The sequence below is a fragment of the Lepidochelys kempii genome, chromosome 8 (assembly GCF_965140285.1).
Source record: "Lepidochelys kempii isolate rLepKem1 chromosome 8, rLepKem1.hap1, whole genome shotgun sequence".
NCBI lineage: Eukaryota > Metazoa > Chordata > Testudines > Cheloniidae > Lepidochelys > Lepidochelys kempii.
This window is the reverse complement of record NC_136387.1, coordinates 9,021,666-9,036,553: the sequence shown is the minus strand read 5'-3', so window position 1 is coordinate 9,036,553 and position 14,888 is coordinate 9,021,666. Positions and strand designations below refer to the sequence as shown.

General features: G+C 45.1%; 1 protein-coding gene across 11 annotated transcripts in view; it reads right to left on the bottom strand.

Moving 5' to 3' along the window:
• Positions 1 to 14,888, bottom strand: part of RASGEF1C (RasGEF domain family member 1C) — a 116,547-nt gene that overhangs the window by 28,752 nt on the left and 72,907 nt on the right. For 10 of the 11 annotated variants that reach the window (XM_078853984.1, XM_078853982.1, XM_078853985.1 and 7 more), the window contains 3 exons: positions 13,946 to 14,083; positions 3,176 to 3,388; positions 115 to 189 (listed from right to left, as the gene is read on the bottom strand). In XM_078853984.1, the coding sequence (XP_078710110.1) occupies positions 115 to 189; positions 3,176 to 3,388; positions 13,946 to 14,083 (426 nt within the window). The remainder of the gene's footprint in view (positions 1 to 114; positions 190 to 3,175; positions 3,389 to 13,945; positions 14,084 to 14,888) is intronic. The other variant, XM_078853986.1, reaches the window with a different exon arrangement.

The following is a 14,888-nucleotide window of genomic DNA, read 5'->3' as shown; positions in this document are numbered from 1 at the left end:
GCCCTAATCCACACATTTCCCAGTCACAGTTAGTTTTACACTCTCACTCAAACCAGTTCATCTAGAACAAAACAAATAATTGCAAGAGACACTTTCCATGGTGACACAGCCTACCTTGGTACTGTCCAAAGAGTCTTTGTGTACAAACGCCTGCACAAATTCTTCAGGCCCAATGTGACTGAGCCTTTCCTTTTGAGAGAGAGAGAGAGCAAGAGTAATCTCCAGAATCTCTTATTTTTGGCTTTGCAAGACTTCAGCTTTACTAGCCAAGTTTTGGCATCAGGTTGAAATGGGACTTTAATGAAGTGCTATGCAGCCAGCAAGTTTCCCACTTTAATTTTCATAAAAACAATCAATGTTACTGCAACAGAAACAGAGGAGTGATAAACAGGGGAGAATAAAATCATCTCACTACCTCCAGCCAACAGAATATAAATAGCTTGTGGTGGTGATAAACCACACTGAAGACCTGTCTGTATTGTTCATAAAACGGAGGGCTCATGACCTAGTGGTGAAGTCACTGGGCTGGGAGCCATTAGACCTGGGTTCTGTTCCTGGCTTTGCTGCTGACCTGCTGTGTAACTTTGGGTGAGTCACTGCCCCTCTCAGTATCTCCATTTCCCTGCCCATAAAAGGGGGATAAACAATGTGATCTCCAGTGATAAGTAAAAGCTAAGTACATATTGCTTTGGCCCTTACTACTACTGTGCTTGCTGAAGGGGGCCAAAGGTAGCCTGGTGCCCAAGCGTACTGACTGTATGCAAATGGAGGAAATATGGCAATGAAGATGCATGCACCTAAATACCAGGAGAGCATCATTCCAGTGTCAAAATTAGAAGTAAATAATGTATTGAACTGACAGTTAAAGGACTAGGGATGTCCAATAGCTATAAAACTCCGGCATATCCTCATACATCTCAACTCTCACTGCCTAGGAGGGACAGTTGTGTTCTTTTCCCCCCATCATGACTAAGTGTCACTAGAATGGCAAGAGGCGTTACAGGTTAAAAAAGAAGCTAGTGTTTGCGATCCTGCCTGCACAGGATATCAGTTTAGCTCCCCAAAGAATCAGGCTCCCTGACACAAGCTCAAAGGGAGCACAAAGTAATATTTGCTTGGCATTAGCTCTGCATGTTTGGTCGAAATGAGACATTTCACAGGGAAAGGATTTCATTTGGAAAGGAATGATCATTGCAAACGATGAGTGCTCCTGTCCTACAGCTAACAAAGCTTCTCCTTCTACGCTGGAGAGAGCTACTTCCTACTGCCCCATAGCTTTGTCTCTGGGATTTGCTGACTGTCAATACATTTCAAATGGATTTAGAAAGCATGAAGTAAGATGTGATATTTTACAGGAGTTGACATCGGCATCACAACTGATTATACCAAGGCTGGCTGCTACTAAGTTCTTAATGAACTGAGCCCTACAGGCCAAGTTCTGATCTTGGTTACATTCGTGTCACTCCCTTTGACTTGCACATGTGCCCAAGGTCACACTTTATCCAATATGTGGAAGTAGGATAGAACATTAGTTACATTAGCTACCTCTTGTTATTATCATGCCAATGTGGCCTAGTGGGTAGAGCACCAGACTGGGTCTCCGGAGACCTGGGTTCTAGTTCGAGCTCTTCTGTTGGCCTGTTGGGTGACCTTGGGCAAGTCATTTCCTCTCTGAGTGCCTCAGTTTCCTCATCTGTAAAATGGAAATAATGATACTGACCTCCTTTGTAAAGCTCTTTGAGTCTACTGATAAAAAGCTCTATAGAAGAGTGTGGCAGCCAGGCTGGAACACAATGGCCCTTGCCATGAGCTGAGTGTCAGCCTTTAAATGGTTAAACAATAAACTCAAAATCTGGCTGTAGGTGCCTTTAATTATTGAACTAACACAAATGGTAACTGCTTAGTCACAGTGCGTTATGACCCAGGCTTGTGAACTAGTACAGTGATTCTCAACCATGGATCACTGCAGTCGCATCATCTCATTTTAGAGTCAAGTTGTTCTGTGGGGAAAAAAACAAACAAACAAACCCTGCCACAAAAGGCTTCTGCAGTCTCTGGTGCTGTTTAGTTAGAGCTCCAGAAAGCTAGGAGGGCCAAAGTCACATATGCTGAAAACCAACCTTTTGGTTGGTGGATCCTATAGATGAAGCCTATAATTCATGGGTTTCCTTCCTAGAGATTCCTCTTGGAGAAGTAGAATATGGCCAACTGTGGGATTAGAAAACTTTCGAGTTCCATAATATTCCCCCCAACCCTTCATCCCTACACAGTTTCACCTTTTTTTTTTCTTTAAAGTTATTTTCCATTCAGGTGAACAGAAAAAAATAGGCTTAGGGCTCCAGAAGTGAACAGTGCCCTCCCAGGTTTAAGCTTAAGGGTATCAAGAGGTTTGAGGACAGATGCAGCGTTGTGGAGCAGCAGTGAGGTTCTGATGCACCACCACATAATCTGATGCCCAAATAAATCTGTTAGTCTTTAGAGTGCCACCAGACTCCTGGGGGTTTTTTCACATAATCTTTGAAAGGAGGAGGTAGGACACCCATGCGGTGGACCTGACATTGCACGGGAGAGAAGGCTTCGGGTCACCCAACCACCTTGAAGAAACTGCCCCCGTCACCGCCAGAAGAGGGAGCAACAATCATCAAAAGTCTGCTGAGGAGTGGATTGGGTGGGGAGAAGGGAGACAGTAGGACTGGGTGGGCGCACAGGTACCTGAAGTCTCATAAGTTCAGGTCTATGAAACTGAGGAAGGAAAAACACCAACAAACGAAGATGCTTGTGTAGCAGAAAATTGGGTCTGAGCAATATTAAAGCTTGAATATGGAACAAAATTGGGATGAAAGAGGTCAGCCATTCCACAGCACCTTCCATTCAAGGGGCTCAAAGCACTTTGCAAATGGAACTGAACTAAATTCACCGGGAAGCAGATGAGCAAACTGAGGGAGAGGAAGAGGTTAAGTGACCTGCTCATAGTCACAGGACGACGCACATACCCTGCTTCGCAGTCCTCCGCTCTAATCCACTAACCATGCTTCTTCCTGCAGTATTGATACTGTGCTAACTATGCTGCAGCAGCATATGTATTTCACTTGGGTTTTGACGACACAGCTACTGCTGGGCTTTAAAATGCCACCTTTGAAATCAAAGTTAGGAATTCCACATGTGTTGCACTTACCAATTCCACATGTGTTAGCTGCTGAGCCAGAGTGTAAGGGTCACTACAGACGGTCAGGATTTCTCTCTGAATTGACGGCGGTTTACTTTTAAAGGCAACCAGCTTGTCAGAGACAGCAGCACTGATCTTGACTATTCCTTCCTGCCCATGGCTAAGGGTTGCAAGCTTCTGATTCAGGGCTTGCAAAAGCTGATTCATCCTTTTCCAGTAGGCCTGGAGAGGAAAAACAAAAACTAAGGAGGAGATAAACATACAAAAGCCACAGGCCTCGACAATGGTGTATTTTAATTTTCCTACCCCAAAATATCCATAAACTAGCACTGGGCTACCATCTGATTTTCACCAAGACGATTTCAGAACAGCCAGTCGACTTAATTATAGTTCTGCCCGCCAGCTCTGCACCACAGAATCAGCCTCCAGGCAGGTGTGCAAGCAAGCTGTGCTCCTTTGTGCCAGCCCAACCCATTGACCAGCGCCACCACAGACTGGCCAGCAAGGATGATAAAAGGATCAGGAAAGAGAGGTGGAGCCACTAAAGTGAGCAGCTCCAGATTTCGACCAATTGTAACAGACAGCAGAAGTTGGCCCTTAATTTCCATTTAGTAGTTGCCATGCCAAGGACTCTACTTCTTAGCGATGGCTTGTCATAATGAATATGGCTAATGCTATTCATAGCTCTCTCCATCCCTCTGTTTTGCACAACGTCCCAACACAGCGGGGCTCGCTGCTTGCAATGGATGGCCATGTCAGGAAGGACGGAGCACTTCATAGATGTGAGCAGTTAATACACAAATAGTTCATTTCTTTAAGCAAAGCTTATATTATTGTATTCCTATCACAGCAACACACTCGGGAGGCATAGTCATTCCTGGGCAGCCTAGGCTGATGTCAGATGTGGTGCTATACATGTCATACTGCAACCTAGAGGAGCTGGGGGTCACGAAAGAGGGGCTGGAATGCTCTTGGAACACACCCATGACTGACAGATGCAAATGCTGTAAAACTGAAACACCTGGGAAATGGTTTGATGGATTCTCTAGACAGAGATTTTCATTTAATAAGGCCAGGCCGGAATCGATGGGAACATTTCACAGCTGTGAAATGTTCCAAGGATGAAAGTCCCTGGGAGCCGCTCAGCTTAGCTGCGCGTGGCCACACAAAGCTCTCCCCTCCCCTGCATCCTGAAGTACGGCAGAGCAGGGCAATGCTCCGTGGGCTCACCTTGCTGTTGTTTTAAGCATAAGTTATGCGTGCACTCGCTGTTTGTTGATGGCAGCACATCCCCCAGCTGCGGTGGACTGGTCCCTACTCACTTGCACACACCATGGGCACTTGGGGCATGGTTTGCAGGCTGGCTTATTAGCAACTATACCTCACAGCACATTCTGATGTGCTACAGAGGGATACTTATCTGGCTGCTTGTAAGAAGGAGAACCCCCTACTCCTCATCCAAATGGAGAAAATTTAGCCTACATATATTTTATATGTTACTGAGCTAACACAGTGCAGCTCTCTTTGTCCCTCTCTATGGCAAAACTAGGTATAGCAGTTTGAGTCTGCAATTGCCTCTGAGCTTTGATCCTTCAGTTTAAGCAGTAAAACCGTGAGTTTCTAGACAGAGAGGCCCTGGGTTCAATCCTGCAGATGATTCATTCAAGGAGGTTGCTACATAAACATGATCTGGGATCTAAAGACCGCTTTGCAGTTCACTCACAGCTACACTGTAACCACCGGCAAACCTCCCAAACACATTCTAAGAACATATCACATAGCAGTTTCCCCTTGGAAGAGACACAATCAATGTTTTGTATTCCTGGCGCTCACATTTTAAGTGGGCAATTCCTCAGGGCCCAGGCTCAGTGGGTGTGGTCCATGTGCTCATTACTTCAAGGAATAAAATAAGGTGCTTACACCCACTCTGCTTTCACTACAATCAAGGTGAGAGGCTGCAAATCCCTAGCACATCTACAGCACTTCAAAGCCTGCCATAAGACTTTCATTATTTCTCTGTCAGTTAATGGCTTTTCTAACAGAAGGAAAGAGATACTGAGTTTGCTCATTCTGCTCATGTGAGTAGCCTGCATCATTCAATGGACTGCAGCAAGTCAGGTGAACAGGATTTGGCTTTACTATTCCTTAATCAGTAGCTGGGGAGCATGAATCAGCATTCACGTCGCACTCCCCATCAGTACCCAGCCCAGGCTGGGGAAGCTAATGATCCAACCAGCGGACCAAATTCAGGCCACGTGCCAGCTGAGGGCTGTTGCACATACGCTAGGAAGAATCAGTAGCTGATGAGCCTAGTATACTGTGAAGACCTTGAGGGGTGGGTAGGTAACTCTTGGAAATCGCTGGACACGCATTCTATTTCAAAATAATGCTGCTTAGGTATCACTGGGTTTTTTGCCTCTCTCTTCATTCTCTGGCCTTGTCTACACTACAAAGTAGTGTCAGCAAAAGTTATGCTGCTTTAGGCTATGTCTACACTGGCAATTGAGTGACAAAACTTTTGTTGTTCAGAGGTGCTAGCCACCCCAGCTCCCGAAAGACAAAAGTCTTGCCACGGCAAGTGTCAGTGTGAACACGCGTCCTGTTGACAACGCGAACGCCGCTCGTTGGGGGTGGAAGTATTCTGTCGGCACAAAAGTGGCTACGCTGCCCGACTTTCAGCGGCTGTGTCAACTTGGCCATGTCACTAAAAGCTGTGTAGTGTAGACATAGCCTTAATTAAAGCGCTTTAATTAAAATCACTGTTGCATGTCCACAATAGCTCCTTGTGTCAGCAGAGCGCATCCACACTAGCAGCTCTTGCATCGACCCAGAGAGCTCAGCATGGTGGGCAGCTATCCCACTGTGCAACTGGCTGCCAGGTGCTTTGGGAAGGGTTTGCAATGCCTCATGGGGCAGGCACAGGGTCACATGATGCAGGTTTCTCAATCCCATCCTTCCAGGGAGCATCCTAGTAGATTGTCAGCGGCTTTTTCAACTGAAGTGTGCATCCGATGAAGTGAGCTGTAGCTCACGAAAGCTCATGCTCAAATAAATTGGTTAGTCTCTAAGGTGCCACAAGTACTCCTTTTCTTTTTACAAGGCCTTTGTTACTAAGGCTACTTCTATGAAAACAAGAACCTTTGTTTCGTTAGATAACAAAGATTTTTCCAGCATGCTGCTTACTGGCTCTGATGCAAGAGAGCTCACCAAACTTCTCTCTCATATGTCACCAGGTGCCCAGAAGGCAGAGCTTTTGGTTACCGCAGACTGGGCTGGCTCTGGAGCAGTGAAGGGTGTCTGAACATTTTCTGTGGTTTATGCCCATATGGGCTTGCACACGTCTCTGCTGGTTTTGAATCTCAGTGAATAGATCTGGTTGAAAAATGGGTTTCTCTCTCCCTGCAGAAAATGTTGATTTTTCAGTAGAAATTCAAATACCAAGACATTTTGGCTGGAAATCAAAATATTTCCATTTTTGACTGAAGTATTTTGGTTTTGGGGCATTTGTTTTTCAGAAAGAAAAAGTCTACAGAAAGCAGACAATTTTTGGAAAAATGTTTCACTCAGTTGAAAATCCAATTTTCCATTAAAATAAAATGTTTTGACAAAAATTTTATGTATCCTACCTCTAGGATAACCAATTCCTGACTGTTTTTATGCAAAGCAATAAACCAACCCAGCATTTCTTGAACAATTCAGGAACATTAGCAAACCTTTTCACAAACCTTGGTCTACATTTGTAGTTTCCCCGCTTTTGTAGTGAACATTTCACACAGATGTAGAAATAGGCCACAGAAAACAAAGATTCATATAAATGTCCCAGATAATATATAAAGAAGAGAGTGACACTGAACATACATAAGCAGGAATATTTCTAAATAAAATTTCTCCAAGAAACTCATTGAAAAAAGAGAGTTACACTCATTTTGCTCAGTGCATTTCCTTGTATTTGTGAACTGCCTTATAGCTTTTGCCATCACAGAAGGATTTCCAGCCTTGTTTAAACTGTAATCAGCAACTGAAAATAACGTTTTAAATTAGATTCAACACTATATTTTGGAATACTCCTGCTGGTAAACATCTTGCCACAAAGTGACACTTGATGATATAGGAGCTAAGTGCTAGAGTAGAGAGCATGCCATCCTACACTGCTTTGCTGCTAGCTTAACAATTAAAAGAAGAGTGCTATTGTTTAATATTTAAACAAAATGTTTAATTCTTAACCAGGAATCTTCAGAAGACAGAGCCCCGCAGGTGGCTCAGGAGCTCAAAATTTTAATTAAAACTTCTCTCTCTAAATGCAAATGACAACACATGGCAAGCAACCATTCTCAGCATGTGTACCTTTATGAACACTACACAGAGCCCTTAGAAACCAGACTGTACAAAGGACAGGAGAATATCCTGTAGGGGAAAATCCTGCAGTAGCCTAAGGGAATGGACTAGATGACCTAATAGCTCCTTTCCATCTCTGATTTCTGAGATTCATAGTGCTGGCAGCTTTCTTTCAAACAAGCAGAACCAACAGCACGGTGCCTCTTTCATGCTGTTTCTCCAAAAGGAAATTTGCATTTGTAGGATGGGAGTTCTTCCTTAAGTTAATTATAGCGTTTGTTCAGGCGTAATCTCTTGTAATTACAGCTCACATTAATATTTGAAACAACAATGATTTGGGCCAGATTCAGAGATGCACTGAGCTCCCCCGGGACACCTCCCAACTCCCAGCAAAGGGAACGGGAGGTGCAGGGGCTCAGAAGTTACAGGCATACAGCAACTGTTCAGGGCTGGGCCTTTCATTTATGTGGCAAAGAAGTAAAAGTTTATATGCCAAAGGCTAATCTCTCTCGTGTTTTTAGCTCTTTTTCAGCACTGCTGCTTAAAATAAAGTATCAATTTTTAATTAGATGTCTTGCAGCAGAAAACTCGTCTGTTCCTAGCCTCTCTCCTGTTCCTTCCTTTCCAAATTACTCTACTATATAACGTTGACATATTTCCGGCAGCTTCTTCCTTCAACTACAAAAGATCGGTGGACACAAATCCCCTTCTTAGTCAACTGGCAGGAGAGTGGAGTAAACTGTTTAACTATCTGCAGAAGCCCTCCTCTCCCCTTAGTCAGATAGGAACAACTCCAATGCTCGGAAAGAGGAGCTGCACAGGTACAACACAGGAATCAGAGTGCTCCCAATAATAATAATAATTATTATTATTATATAATAATAAGCAACATAGTGTAGCAGTGGCTACTCCACATGCTTCACTGCAAAGCTCATGGCCTAGTCAACTGTGACCTTCAGCACGTATCTTTCACTGCTGGTGCCTGTAGAGCAAGAGACGGGATGGGGGCAGGATGGAATGGAGGGCTGCGTGTCAGGGCCAGAGAGGACGTATGCTGCATGTTGGACTCCAAAACGGGTTATGATGTAGCAATTTGGGAGTCTACCGTTAACTTCACTCCCAGACCAAGCGTCCACCTGGGCTGTGAGGCACGCTCCCAGCGGCAGTCCTCAATGTGGCCGGCAGTGATCAAGCAGTGATAAAACCTGGAAATCCCATTCAGAGCATGGAAGGCTTTTCCCACTATATTGGAATCAGGCAGGGCAAATGCAGTCCCTTTAAACTGAGCCTAAAACATGTAGGGTAATGTCAACCTTGGATTTTTACCTGGACTCACTAAAAATGCTTAGAAATAGGAGTTATTTCCATTGTGTATTGAGTTTGAACTCCTGTGGAAGAGACAGGCTTTTTGTAAAAGGGTCCTGTTGCAGGTAACAGCAGGTGGTTGAATGGAGGCCAGCTGCCTTAGAGATCTTCCTACAACTGCTGCAAATCTTAAAGACGTGTTAATTATTCCAGCCCAGAACATTCATGAACATCTGACTCTGATTTAAGATGTGACAGTTCTCTCCATAACATGGCTCTTTATTTGCCATTCAGAATCAGTCTCTCCCATTCATGTATTTCAGGTACGGGGTCTGATTCTCCTCTCCCAGGTGACTTGCACAGGGATAATTCCAGGATGTAAGTGACAGCAGACTCTGTGCCTCAAAAGGATATGTCCCTGCTCCGTTCAGAATAAGCTTATCACTCAGTATTGTAAGTGCAGATCTCAAAGTACAGTCACAATTTACTGCTGCCCAAGCTTTAAATGTTATTTTCTTGCAATGGCATGTTCCTGAGACATTTTCCCTCCACAGAGAAGGGAGGAGAAAGGATTCCCACATCTGTTGGGCCCAGCCCTAATCTCAGAGTGGTCAGTGGGAAAACTTTCAGTGACCACAGCGGGAGCAGATTCTGGCCAATTATGGCTAAAAACAAAGGGAAAGCTCCCCTTTGCAGAAACAATGTTAGAAACCCCTCCTGACCCCAACACAGTCCTCACCCATGCCCATCCCTCTCCTCTGGCATAAGTACACTGGCATGCGAGTGCTGAACAAACTGATACCGAAGTATAACAGTCCAGAACACCTAATGAGCCAGAACCCCAGCTAGTGTAAACGGGCACAGCTTCACTCCAGTCAATGTGCCTGTTTGCACTAGCTGAGGATCTGGCCCAGATAGTGTATTTCTGTCTGCATCCCTCCAGGTTGCTGAAGATTGTCTCTATTAGCTAAGGGGGAATCTCCATTAGTTTTAAGGGAAGGAGGGGTCCTATCCTGTCTGTAGCCTGCAGTCAACAATAAGACTGACACTAAAACCTGTCTCCACTCTGCTCCTGACCGTGCACCGTTACATGACGTCTCACACCTTCTGATGCAGGTAAGCTGACCACTATGCAATTTATTCTGTGGGGATCTTTGTCCTCTCCAATCGCATGGGTATTAAAGACCCCAAAGCAATTTTTGTAAGGTCAGGGGGTTTCCCCAGTGTCCTTGGCCAAAATTTCCCTGCACTCTACGTGCAGCACACTGTTCCCAGGCTGGGGTACGCACTCCACCCCGGAGATGGCTGCATTTCAATAGAGCGGTATCATTTATGAGACACACTGCCAGCTTTGGGCTGTTAACATGTACATTGCAATTTATAAGTAGCAGTAAAAAACGGTCAGTCTGGCTAGAGGTTTATTTGTGAAAGCAGAGACAAAGGAGGAGGAAATCTGTGAGAGACTCCCGTCCCAAACTGTGCCATTGGGCTGGGTGAGGTTCCAGCAAAACTGGCCACAGGACCAGCCCAGATACCCAGTGCTCCTTCCTGGGGGCGGGTCATGGTCATGTATGGGGAGGCCTTTATGGGAGCAGTGTGTCCCTGGTACTCCCCCTATGCTCCCTTGCATCCAGGCTCCATTCAACAATCACGCAGTCCCCCACCCCCACTCTCTTCTCCTGGCATTTTATTTATGGTGGCCTCCTGGCCAGCCAAACCAGGGTAGCGATGCCAGTGTACAACCAGCCAGTGCATTGTCAGTGGCTATGCCAACCCAGCCCAACAGCAGCTGCTTCCATTTCTCTCCTGTTTCATGTGGATGGAAGAGGCATATTTCCTTTCCTCTCTCTTTCAATCCTACAGTTTTGTTTTGTTTTTTTAACTGGACTGCCCACATCTGTGGCCTAAAGCCCAGAATGAGCCTGGATGCAGCCAATGGACATTGAACTTCTCCACATCCCATGGTTAACCTAGCAGTAATTAAAGACTCTCAATGCACTATTAGCCCTTTTCCTTATCATCTGCATGGGCTTTGTGCTATTTTTAATATTACTTGGCTTCTGAATTTATTTCAAGGCCAGACCCCTGAATCTGAATTCAAGTCCCACAGGCATCCCATCTCTACACTGCTCTGCTCCACTCTGCTATGGATAAAGTTAATGGGTTTTAAAGGCCAGAAGGGACCACTATGATCATCTAGTCTGGCTTCCAGCATAACAGACCACAAGTTGCTGTGTTCAGTTAAGAAGTGCCACTTTCTGCCCCCCAAAGAGGCTGCATTTCACCAAACAGTTGTAAAGCATCTGGGAAATACTTCAGGTTGTATTACCAGTCACATACAGGCTTTTATATTCCAGGTCACGTAATGCAACTCTCATAAAAGACATTGTTTGGTTTTAGGCTTTAATTTCCTCCCCAGAAGCATATGCATTTGCAAATGACTTAGAAACAGCAGGTTCACTGTTTACTGCAACTAATTCCTGTACCAGATAAAATCCAGAGGTTAATGCTACCTTCATTTGCAGTCAGCATTTTACTTCACAGGAACCTCTGTGTTTCACATCTCGGATTAATATTCAGTACAATGCAGTAGATTTAGCATGTGATCACCACTTGCAGCCAAGCACAAGTGGATTTAGGAGCATGACTCCCATTAATATCAACTGACTATATCTAGGGCATCATGCTGACTATCTATGGTCTTACAATTAGCATCTTGTCAGGCCAGTGTATCTAGTGTGATGTGGTACAATTTTCAATAGCCAGGGTGAAGCTTAGAAGAAGCGAGCACACCCCATTTGTAATTACATCACACCCCATTTGTAATTACATTCAAGTACTGTTGTTAATCAGCATAAGGAATAAACTTTGCAGGCAAACTAAGGACCCAGCTCCTGCAGTTCTTATGCAAAACTCCCATGGAGATCAATGGGGAATTTTATGGGAGTAGCATTTACAGAATCAGGTCCCCAGTGAAAAGAGAGGCCCTTATCCAGACATTTTTTGAAGACGTGTCAGTGGGGAGGAAGGTCTGTGCAGATTATCCCAGGTGTGGATCTGCGGCTGCTTCTTTCCCGAGGAATTAAATTTTTCAGTGTACGTGGCATTTTAATTGCTATAATCCCAGGGTTATCCGCCGGCCCCTGGGGTGACAAAGCTAATTAACGCTAAGGCCGGCAGTGGCAGCGCTGAGGTATTTTCCATACTGCCCCACACGGCTAGGTTGCGTGCCACCTGTGAAGGCACAACTTGAATTTTTCAAACCACATTTGCATTTTCAGTCCCCTCTGCCGGGGGATCCTCAGAGGGGAGCTTCCAGTGCCTGTGCTGGATCAGAGACAGGCATTCATATGTTTTGGGTGCTCTGGGGGCGGGGGGGTTAGGGGTTAAACAGAAAAATGGTTCCTGATTCTGAGAGGCAGCCTGGGCTAGAGAGCGGGGGAGGGTGTGGATGGAGCGGGGGGAGGGGGGGATGTTGGATGGGGCAGGAGTCCCGGGGGTGCCGTCAGGGGGCAAGAAGCAAGGAGGGGGCAGGGGCGCAGCCTCCCCTAACTGGCCCTCCATACAATTTCTGAAACCCAGTGTGGCCCACAAGCCAGAAAGTTTGCCTGCCCCTGAGTTAGACCCTGAGCATGTGAGCAAGAATCAGCTAGCACCTGAAAGAGAGGATGCTTGGGCAGGGTGGGCCAGGTGGCACCATTGTCTCATCTCCAGCCATGGTCATCCTGGTGCTTCACAGGAAGGAGATTTACAGAAAAAAAACCCAACAGAATACACCAGGAGAAAAAATTGCTTCCCGATCCAGCTGAAATCCTGAAGTATGAGCTATAGGAATACACAACATAAACCGGAAGTGAGCCGCAGGGCTGTTGAGCCCTGCTCCTACCATCACAAGCATCCCTATCATACAATCACCATCATAGGTTTGTCACTAGGCCATGCCCTCTCCCTGGCCAGCAATGCTCAGATTTCAGGTGGCACTGGTCCTTTACCAGCTCACTCCTAGAAAAAGGGAAATGTAGGCTCTGTGCCCCAGTTCACACCAGCTTCTGCCAGCATAACTCAGGTGTGAATCTGGCCTGATAAGTGCTAGGTATCATTCAGATTTTGTCACTTTCAGAGGAGCCCCTTTCAGCTCATTTTCCAGTGTTTAAAATCTCCCCCAAGCCACTCTATCGAGCCAATAAGGGGGATCCCTAAAACACTGTCCAACCCTTGATGGTTTTATACTGAGCCTTAATTTTTATGGCCTAAAGTGAACAAGATACAAAATGAGCTAACATTCTGGCCCATTGACCTTTTGGTCTTCATTGTGAATCCCAGTGACATTAGTCAGGCCATGATCTGAATCTGATGTTCTGTATTGGTTCTGTTTCTGGATCCTGCCTCCGCAATATTAATCAGCTCAATGATGAAATCTCTGAACCAAAACCCCACTGGGTTTGCTAGTGAAAAAAGATGACAAAAAGGCAAAAGTTTGCAGCCTATAGGGGCAGACACAGAGGGGATAGCAGAGAGATGGAAAATGAGGCATATGGGAGAGGGTACAAGGAAATAAGACTGGAGAGGAACATGGAAAAAAGGGAAGGGGAGACAGAAAGAGAATCAGGAGGCAGAGTATGACTGTAAATGACCCCACGTGGCTCTATGAAGACTCATCTTCTCTGGGTTAATTAGCTTTACTTCAAACAACCAAGGATTTTATTTAGCCATATAAAATCACTGAAAAAGATCTATCCCACATATGTTGCATTAAATACATTTGCATGTTCCATTAGTCACTGCTTGGGTAGGAAGGACGGTCTAGTTCGGGCAATGGACTTCTCTACTAGCAGCAGCCTCAAGAGACCCAGGTTCCCAATCTGCGCCTCAGTTCCCAATCTGTAAAATGGGGATAATGCTTCCCTACTTCAAAGGGATGTGGTCAGGACAAAAGCCATTAATGACTGTGGGGTGCCTATTCTATGGCTATATGAGTACCTAGATAGACAGACAGACATTGATTTCAATAGATCTACTATGGGTTTTACCAGCAAAACAGAGCAGAATCTGGGTTCCCTCGTAAAAGTCTTCAGCAATAGGAACAGATCAGATCAGTGTCCCCTGTGGATGCAAGTTCTTGAGAAATCTCATCCTCACCTCGTCACACGGGGCTATCCTGTCAATCATGTCTTTCAAATGGCCAATCATCCGCTCTTCCTGAAAATCATAGGGGAAAGTTTCTGTCCATTCTGTCAACAACTGTAGGAGTTTAGGCCCAAATTTTCTGATCCGCGCCTGGAACAGAGACAAGAGTAATAGATACTGATTGGAAGCACATTCAACAAAGTTCTGATAAATGCCTGCTGAACTGAGTTTGGGGCCAGATTTTCAAGGAAGGCACTTATGGTTGCACCAGCAAAATCTGCTCATATGCAAACAAGTAATCTGGTGCACAAATGACACATTTCTGATGCAAAATATACACATGCCTCTCTGCATGCACAACTGTCTGTTATACATGCAGATTTATGTATTTTGCACATGCAATTGCCTGTTTGTGATTGGATGGACACATTTTGTTGGTGCAACTGTGATACCTTATTTTAAAAGATCTGACCTTTTTAAAAAATGTACATACATACATTCCTCCCCTACCTCCCCCTCTCATACTGCAATCATTTGGCGGGGGGAAAAAATGGTTGCAAAGTGTTTCTTGAGTCAACAAACAGATGATTCTTTTGCTTCTTTGCTTTCTGGTAAGATACAACACAGTTAATTTGGCAGCTTTACTGCATCTCCGATTACTGATAATGCTGTCCACTTCTCATGGAATAAGCCATCAGGAAGGAGGGCTGGGCAAGACAAAGAGAACACAAACTCATATCATATGGACCTGCAGCCAATTCTGAGCAGGTCTAGATGTATCTGATTATGCGACTGTCAGACGAGTTTGGGGATATTGGTGGGGGAGAACGTCAGTGCAACAGCTTTTAATGCATGTTGCTTCCAAAGTTTTATATTTCCATAATCCAAGACAACAGGCAGAGCAAATTACTCTAAACCAGTGATTCTCAACCAGAGGTACGCTTACCCTGGGGAT